Consider the following 9,898-nt stretch of genomic DNA (forward strand, 5'->3'; position numbering starts at 1 on the left):
ATTTGGGGGTGGGGGGCATGGGGAGAGGGAGGCAATGTTAAAGGGTCCAGCATCCTAAATGAAAGTAATTCACCAGGTTGGATATAAGAAGGAAGGAAATACTCTGAGCCCATGTAACAAGTTTCTTTTTCAAAAATTTTTGCTGGAGTTAATATTGATACTGCTTTTTTAAAAAAAAAGATTGGCTGGACTGAGTAATTACCAACAAGTTTGACCATGGGTAAAGGACATTTTATTGGTAAAATTAGCTGATCTCTCTCCCAGTCATAATTTCCTATTCAAGTGAGTAAAGTCATTAAACCTGGTGCAGTTTCCTGGGTAAATTATGCGAAACTGTAAATTGGTGAATTACCACTGAACTCCATGAAGAGTTAGAAAGTAAATTAGAGTACACAATTAAGGAATCACTTTGTTATTCTATGGACCTTTAGCGTGACCATGATATGAGAGTGCTGGTTACCCATTGGTCCCTTAAAGTTGTCATAGCCGGGAGAGGTAGCGGGGAGAAGCTCCCACTACCTATTAAATGTCCCCAGTGGTATACATCTCAAATAGCCTCTGACAACCAAGTCCAGCTCCTGGCCTTCATATGTGGCTTAGCTACTAAGCCCGGTGGAACCATTTCTGACAGGAGAAGGGGCAAAGGTGGGTTACCGGCATCTTATGACCAGTCAGTTTAAGCAGATGGGGCTTGTCAGTCATGGGTGGCAGCTCATATGGGAGAAGGAAACTCTGATCTCAAACCTCCACTGCCTTGTGGCTGTACCCACTCATGAGGAATCCTGAGGAGAAATCCAGAGCTGGAATCTCTAAGGCAGTCTTACATTGTGTTCAACGCTGACTGGCAGCTTCTGCGACACTGCTAGTGCCAAACTATCAGTCTCTGTTGGTCCTTTGGATTCATCAGCTTGCTTACCATATTGTACTGCCTTGATTTGCATATCATAGATAACTAGGACACAATATCCATGGTTGATTGGTTACCCATTGGATTACCTTGGAATTGTGCAGCCTATTTTCATTTGATGTCATCCTGGGAATAAATCTGATGAGGATGAGTTAAGAAGAACAACCTTATCTTCCGTGAGCTTGAAAAAAGTATGTTAGGTTATGAAAGAAATACCGTACAGAAAAGCTCTTTTCCTTTTGACCGATGAAGTGAGAATCTCAGATATTCTCAGGATAGGGGATGAAAGGATTTGGGAATTCTTCCATGGGTTTGCTAGGAGTCTTGAATATACTTTGGGTTCAACACAAAGTAGTAGATTTTTAAAAAAGTTATTCAAGGGAAAAGTGACTTGATATAGAAGTTCAGCAATGTCATTGTTGAATGGTGGTGTAGGCTCAGGGACATGAACAATTCAACATTTTATTGCAAGATTTGATATTAATTTGTTTTTCCATGATAGGTGGTAGCATTGTATGACTATAAGGTCTCATCTCCTGTTGATCTGAGTTTTCAAGAAGGGGATGTCATCCAAGTCTTAGCACAAGGTGAGAATTATATAACGTCACTGCCAATCACTTAAGATGAAATAGTTAATTTTGTTGGCATTGCCTCTTAATCTTGGGTCAATTGTTTTGTTAGTGATTTGTAAATATATATTGTATTATCAACCCAGCATGTGATATTTAAAGTACATACATCTGAAATGTTATGCGTGTAGTCACATTGGCCATTTAACTTCACAAAAGCCAAAATAAAATTCTGCCTATGTAAGATTAAACAGGTTGATTGGCAAAGTCAGCCATTCCATAAATAGGAACTGAGCATATGGCATCACGGGACAAGTCACAGAATGGATAGCAAGTAGGGTACAGAACAGTAAGGGTTGAAGGTAGTTACTTAGATGGGTAAAAGATGAAGTGCCCTTTCAAAGGAACTTGTATTGTTCACACTTTCATTCCATTCTGTGAAATTAGATGAATTTTTAAATCGGAATCATAGAAAACTAGAGCATGGATCCAGGCCCTTCGGCCCAACCAGTCCATGCTGACCGGCCAGATGCCTGTGTTTGGCCCATACCCTCCAAGTACTCATTAAATCATACTGTTGTATCAGTCATCTCTGGCAACTCATTCCACATACTCACTACCCTCTGCAAGTTGCCCTTCTCACCCTAATCCTATGCCCCTAGTTTTGGGCTCCTCTACCCTGGGTAAAAGACTATTAACAAATTCCTCATCTTTGCCTTTCTCTAAGGTGTCCCCTCTTTCTCCTCTGTTCCAAGGAATAAAGACCTAGCTTGGCCAACCTGCCCCTATAACACTGGCCCTCTAGTTCTGAGAACATCTTCATAAATCTTTTCTGCACTTTTCCCAGTTTAACCACATCTTTCCTCTGACAAATGACCTAAACTACACACAGAACTCCAAATGTGGCCTCACCAACTATTTATGCAAATCTAACAATGTCCCAACTCAATGCCGTGAATGATGAGACCATACTAAATTCTTTTTTTCATCACCATCACCCCACTTTCAACAAGGTCCTTCTGCTCCATTAAATCTTTGTGTCCTACCATTTATAATCCTACAGAAGTTTAACTTTCCAGAACTGCATCTTCACACACTCATCCACATTGAAGTCCATTTGCTGCTTTTTGGTCCACATCCCTAATTGATCAAGATCCCCTTGAACCCGCAATAACCTTCTTCACAATCCACACCTCCAAATCTTGTGTCAGCCATGTATTTACTAATCAAACCTTGTACATTTGCCAAATTATCTATATAAATAACAAATAAGACCCCTACAACACACAGCTAGTCACTACCCTCCATTCTGAGAAACAGCCTTCAACCACCCCCTCTGCTTCATAGCTCCACTTAAGGACATCAAATAGATCAGTGTAATCCAAAAGATGATTAAAAATGCAGATTGTTTATTTAACAGATTAAAATGTAAATAAAAGGTGAGGGAATCCACTTCATTAAGAATAAATAAATCATATACTACTTTGATAACGAGACTCTCGACAGACTGGATTAACAGTGGTATGTCTGTGGGAACAGAATCAGAATCAGATTTAACAACCCGGCATATGTTCTGAAATTTGTCAGCTGAAGTTGAAAAGGCCATCAAAGAAAACATTTCCGAAGTAATTGAGATGGAAAAACCATTGAGCTACATGAAACATATTAAACCTTACAAAGGTAAAATCACTTGCCGATTCTGAAAATCTGAAAACCCAAAAAATTGAGATGGTGTATTGGAAAAACTGTGAAAAGGGAGAGGATTATGTTTAAATTAGTGACTTTACATTGAACCCTTAATTATAACACATTATCGAGACCTATGCAGTGTTTTAATCTTAATACCTTAGTATCTGAACACTTTACTATGAAGCGGAGCTATATGGCCATAAATGTCATACTGAAATGGATACCCTGCTCACAGTGCTACTAAGGAACTTGGTGCAGAGGCCTGCCATAGCCTGCAGCTGTGCCAGGTACAGTACTGTGCAGAAGTGTTAGGCTCATACAGTACATATAGCAAGGGAGCCTAGTACTTTTGCAAAGTACTGTAATTTTATGCATTACACTATTCTGCCGCAAAAAACAAATTCCATGACATATGTAAGTGATGATAAACCTAATTCTGATCTGGGTCTCTATTGTAGATTTGTGGGTAGGAGGCAGGGAGAGGGGGATCATGGTTGGGAAAAGGGGAAGGAAAGAGAAGGGAGCGGCAAGCACCAGAGAGACATTCTGTAATGATAAATAAACCAGTTGTTTGGAAGCAAAGCTTGTCTGGTTTTTTAGGGCTGGGTGCATATGCACCCGTGCCCTCCCCCCCAGCACTCCTTCTCTGCCACCTGTCCCACACTCCTCCCACAGTGCTCCACCCTCACCACTCCCAACATCCTTTACTCACGCCAAATTTACAAACTCGCTCTCCGCTCTACGTTGACAAATACAGTACTGTGCAAAAATCTTAGAAATCCTGGTTACATATATGTGCCTAAGACTTCTGCACAGTCTTGTGCATGCTTGAGAATTCAGCCCACGAATGGCATTCTTTAAACAATGAACAGTTAAAAGTTAAACAAATCTCATTGTCAGGGGCTCTGGATTGAATCACAAAATCAACACCAGGTGTTGGGCGAGCTTTAGTGAGCAAGTGGTACTGAGTACGTGCCTCAGCTGTTCCTTGCCTGCATCTTACATTCTTTCCCATCAACTCTTACTGGATGTAATGAATGTTACCGTTTGTAGTTGCTTTTCATAATCCTTGAGATTGCTTTTTGTTCTTCAACACTAACACCACAGTCTGCTTAGGTTTCTCCATCCTTCCATAATGTTCCTGTAAATTCCAACTCCTACAAAAAACAGTTCAAATTCGTCTTTTTTTCTATTTTTTGCTCAGTTAAAAAATCATTGTGGAGAATATGAGTAATTTCCTTTCAAAGCTTTAATTCTTTATCCTAAATAAAGCACTGTACTCCAATTAACACATATTAACCATAAAATTGCAGTAGTTCTTTTTAAAAATAAAATAATAACATCTTTATCAATGAAGATGGTGCTTTTAGCACACATTAAAAAATCTAACAAATCTTTCATTCCTGAGACCTTTATGATATAATTTCATAAAACAGCAATCCTACTAGCAGAGAATGAATTTCATTTTGCTCAACCACCATATCCTCTTTAGTAACTTTTTTTCCCAGGATTGGACATTAATCATTGATAGTAAGCCACTGCTATCCTACAATGGCAGGATAAATAAATCTTCCTCTTCCAAATTTCTAATCAGCTTCTGTTGTTCACAACTAATCTTCCTCAAGATTACTCCCTGGCATTTTGCATCATTTTAGCTTAACTAAAATTTCCTATAACAGGAAATGCTGCAAGTGTTTAGCAGGTAAGTTGTATCCATGAAGGTCACTCTTTCTTCTTCCAAAGATGCTCTCTGCTGCGCATCTTAAAACTTATTTCATACCGAGAACATCAGTAATATTTTGCTTATTTGCCATAATGATTCACTGTACACCATCAATTATTTCTGAGTTACTCTCTTCAGTAATTCCAGTACAAATACTTTCCAGATCTCTCTATTATCTTTGAGAATCTACAAATTATATTTATTGCCTCTCTGGAATTCAACGTGCTTCTACCTAATCAATGCTTTTCCTTTCAGTGATTTTTTTTTTGTTAAATGTTTGTCATGGACCTTCTCAAATTAACAGAATTTTAAATTGAGATTCAAGGTTCCACCTTTTAAAAAGGAACAATTGTAAATATCTCTTTTCCTGTTAATATTTAGCAGTAGATCTTTTAAATTATGAAAACAATTCTAATTACATCCATAGTCACAGATTTACTTTCACATCAAGCGTAGAAATCTAAATTTATAGAAATGCCTTATCTCCATTCAGTTCTAAACATACTTGAACTGCTTTGTTTTTGTCTTCACAGTGAACAACAACTGGCTGGAAGGGCAATGTAAAGGAAACACTGGAATTTTCCCAGTAACCTTCATCAAATAATTAAGCGTGGCTAAACTTGAGAATCCATGAATCTAGCATGCAAGCAATTGATTTTAAGCCCCTTGAATTTGCACTTCCTTGCTCAAAAAAATGGAAATAAGTTTCCTCCTTTTGTGAGTGCTAAGCTCAAGAAGGGGCTACTTAGTATCAGTAGTTTCTCTAAATTACACTGATCTTTTAGCAATCCCTCAGGATTGAAAATGATACACTTTTCCTCCAGTTCTGGAGGCAACAAAGTGCCTGATCTGAACCAAAGACCCTGCCAAAGGTGAGATTATTGGAGCTATTTCAGATAGTCGGGTACAACTCTGCCATTTTCATTGGCCTTTCACATGCTTCTGAACACACAACTTGTCAGCGTTATCCCAAACCCCTTCATTTTTCAGCCATCTCGTTTTGCACATGTGAATGATGCGGCCCAACACTTGGAGATGGCTGAGTGTAATTAGAACCTCAGTGCTGATGGAAAAGGACATCAACTTTAGTTCACTTGCACCCCAGTAAGTATGGACAATTTTGCAACAGTACCTCTCAAGTTCTTTGAGGGCCCTGTTGCAGATTGTCTCTACATTGATATCATCAGAATCATCACAGACATAGGCTCTATGACTCACAATACCCGTCTACTCCTATTTATCAACATTTGATCCACAGCCTCTATACCTTGGTAATTCAAGAATTCATCTGAATACAACTAAAATGTACCAATACTTGCCACTGTGACCAACTCAGCCAATGTGTTCTGTATTCCAATGACCTTCTGGTGAAAAAGTTCTTTGGACTTGTTTTGGCTTTTTTCTCTTAAAGTGCCTGTACAAGTATGGTGGTAAAAGCAATATATGGCATAGTAAGGAAGCGCCAATTTGATTTAATTTGGCATCATTTTCAGCACAGGCATGGTGTGCCAAAGGGCCTTTTACTGTGCTGTACTGTATGTTCAGTATCCTACCTGTTACAATAAAGCCTCATTTTAGATACTACTGAAATACGTTTCCTACTGTTTACCCAGTCTGTGTCCTTCATAATTTTGTACCCCTCGCCAAGTCCTCCCTCAGCTTCATCTGCTTGGAAAAAAACAAATCCAACCTCATTTCAAATCTTGATAAAACTCCATGCCAGGCAATGTCCTTGTAACACACACAAAATGCTGGAGGAACTCAGCAAGTCAGGCCGCATCTATGGAAATGAATAAACAATCGACATTTCGGGCTGATGTGCTTCTTCAAGACTGAGAAGGAAGGGGAAGATGGCAGAATAAAAAAAGGTGGAGGAAGGGAAAGGAGGCTAAACCTCCTTCATACAGTTACATTGAAATTTTCACCAGATAGAAAACAAGGTGATAGGTTACTATAAATAGGCAGGAATGGGCAACTGATTGTACAAACACCCCACAATGTCCCTATTAAATGGCCAACACCAGGCTTCAGATATGTACACCTACTGCCATTTCTGTAAAATCCTCCACTTCCTTGGGAAGAGTAAGTGATCAACATCTTTCAAGTTTCCCAGGGCAATACCCCCAGCAGAGTGGTAAAATTGAATATATAATCTGTAGCTTGAATACTTAAGATTAGGTTATCCAACTCCATTATGGCATGGCATCTATAGCACTAATACCAGGCCCCCAAAACAGCCTGTTACTCAGAGCTCTATTCATGGAAAGAGATTACTAGGCAGACAGAGGAAAATATGTCCTCAAAACTACCTCTATAATAATGGAGTATCACCAACGACTCCTAGAAAACCTGGTCCATGATTGTTTAAAGTGGGAGAACAGCAATTGGGATGGTATTAGGAACTAAGTCCAAATATCAGGAGCACAAAGCATTGCTTAAAATAGTAAAAGCAGCACACCACTTCACAAACAAATGATTTCACCAGTCTCCTCAGGCACCTTCTACTCCTTCTGTGGGAGTATTGAGTTCAAATTCAATTAATTATCATTCAACCATACATAAATACTCATGAATTCAGCCAAATTAAACAGCATTCCTCTGGGGCCAAGATGCAAAACACAATACCAACATCATACACAGCATTAGGTACATACAGCACATATAAGGTAGCAGTAAACAGTGACAAAAAAAAAATTTCCTAAGCGAAATGTCCTGTAAATCGATGGTGCATGGGTGTTGTCGGAGTGAACACTGGCGCACTGCCAGGAGGGGCCAGCCCCCAATGCGGCGTGCATGCTACATTACACCTCTTACGGCATCTCTCCTCCAGGACTGCTGCAATAGGCACAAGGCCTAGTCCTTGCTACAAATGGGTCCATGTAACTCCCCTGCCGTCAGTCTCACCAATAAACTGGTGAACTGGACTTGCAGTATTTACACTAGCAGTGAACAAAAATGCCCAAGACAACCACTCTCAGTTAGTCTGCACACCACCTCCGTGCATCCATTCAGGCACCTTTCTGTAGCAGGCAGCCACAGGGTTTGCACTGAGTTCAGCTCCTCCGCCAACAAGCAACTCGCTGATGGGGTAGATTGCAATACTTGGAAGTTCTTAATGTCCTGCATTGCCTTATGATTGGAAAAAAAAGATGTTTAAGACAACAAAAAGTCAGAGTTCTCCCCTGAGCCACCTTATACTCCCTAACTGGAGTGGAAGCAGATCATCCTCCATCCCAAAAAACTGTCCAAGCCAGGAATCATAAAGGAAGTTTCAGGGCCTACACCTGCTTCCAATTCTAATGTATGTTAAGAATGATAAACTTAATAAACTCAGTGAATTAATTGCCTTTGCTCTCCTTAACAAGTCTTTAATTGCTTGCTTTATTAAAGTATTTTTCATACTAAACCAACAACTACAGAATCACATGGTCTTAGGGACGACTTGGATGGTACTGTCCATTTTATCTACCTCAAATGGCAGATGAGTTACCTTTCATTAAGATTCTTATTTTAGGTAGCAGGTGCGTAACACATTTTTATAAGTCCTCCAAACACAGGTGAGATAGAATACTTGAGATTTTTTTTCTTCTGTTGATTAAGAACACCAGGATACTCTATTGGAAAGGAATTTAGCAAGCCCACGTCAACAACCATCCAGATGAGCAAAACAACATGATGAAATTTAGCAGTGGCAACTCAACTAGTTTCAGATGTGGGATCGGTTTTATAACATTCAATTTGTTTGATACAGGCAGTGCCATTTCTTCAAATGCGACTTCCCCTCCATTAGACCTTCTCAACTTCATCTGGCCTTCTGGCACTTGACAAAAGCTACTATTACAGTAAATATTTTGGTTCTGTCAGACATCTGGATGAAAGGTGATGACATTTGCCTCTAAATAGTTGTCCAAAGGAAATCATTTTGTTTTAGAGGAAGGAATATGTTGGCAAAATGGGAGAAAACAGGGAGTGGGTGTCCTGCCCAGATCTAATAATAGTGATCTAACAGCATCAGGTATCATAGGAGTCAGCCAGACTTTGCTGCATCTCTGCTCTTTCCTTCCCATCTACCCAATAATAGAGCCACATCCTGTCCTGCTGCCTACTCTATCCCGTGGAGTTTGTATCAGCAGACTCCACATCACCAACAAAGTCCAAAAATCTGACTCCTCAGGATGAAATCCTATTGCCATCCATTTCACTTAGATTCTCATGCTCAGTGTTGTCATCTGACCCAGGGACTTGGCATTGGTTCTGACCATGAGCTTCTCTGCTGAGTGCTCCACTTTCCTCCCAAATCCTGAAGTTATTCTGGTAAGTTAACTGGCGGCTGCAAGTTTTCCTCTTAGTATAACCAGATGGCAAAAACGGGTATTGATGGGTGTGCATGACATAAGTTGCAGGGTTATAGAAATGGATGTTGGGGTGGGGGAATGGGACTGCTCTGCAAGGAGTCAGAGTAGATTGGAATGGCCTCATTAAATGCATAAGACACAGGAGCAGAATTAGGCCATTCAGCCCACTGAGTCTACTCCACCAATACATTATAGCTTGCTTACCCCTCTCAACCCCATTCTCCTAGTAATCTTTGATACCCTGATTAATCAATTATACTCAATGACTGCCTCCGTAGCCAGCTGTGGCAATGATTTCCAGATTCACTACCCTCCAGCTAAAGAAATTCCTCATCTCTGTTCCAAATCGGCTCACAATACACCTAAATGCAGTCTGACTAATCCTGATAAAGCCTCAGCATGATATCCTTGCTTTTGTATTCTAGTCCTCTCAAAATGAATGCTAGAATTGCATTTACCTGACTCAATCTGCAAGTTAAGCATTAGGAATCCTGCACAAGGACTCCCATTCCCTTTGCACCCCTGATTTTTGAATTTTCTCCCCATCTAGAAAGTAGCCCACATCTTTATTATTTCTACCAAAGTGCGTGAGCATGCACTTCCTTACACTATATTCCATCTGCAACTTTGCTCATTCTCCCAATCTCAGAATCAG

The 9,898-nt window shown here is 40.0% G+C and overlaps 1 protein-coding gene across 1 annotated transcript in view; it reads left to right on the forward strand.

Moving 5' to 3' along the window:
- Positions 1-6,472, forward strand: part of ncf2 (neutrophil cytosolic factor 2) — a 32,263-nt gene extending 25,791 nt beyond the window's left edge. The window contains exons 14-15 of the mRNA XM_073063273.1: positions 1,410-1,494; positions 5,422-6,472. Coding sequence (XP_072919374.1) covers positions 1,410-1,494; positions 5,422-5,492 — 156 coding nt within the window. The 3' untranslated portion in view covers positions 5,493-6,472. The remainder of the gene's footprint in view (positions 1-1,409; positions 1,495-5,421) is intronic.
- The last annotated feature ends 3,426 nt before the right edge of the window (positions 6,473-9,898 follow it).

This window comes from Hemitrygon akajei, chromosome 12 (genome assembly GCF_048418815.1).
Source record: "Hemitrygon akajei chromosome 12, sHemAka1.3, whole genome shotgun sequence".
Classification (NCBI taxonomy): Eukaryota; Metazoa; Chordata; class Chondrichthyes; order Myliobatiformes; family Dasyatidae; genus Hemitrygon; species Hemitrygon akajei.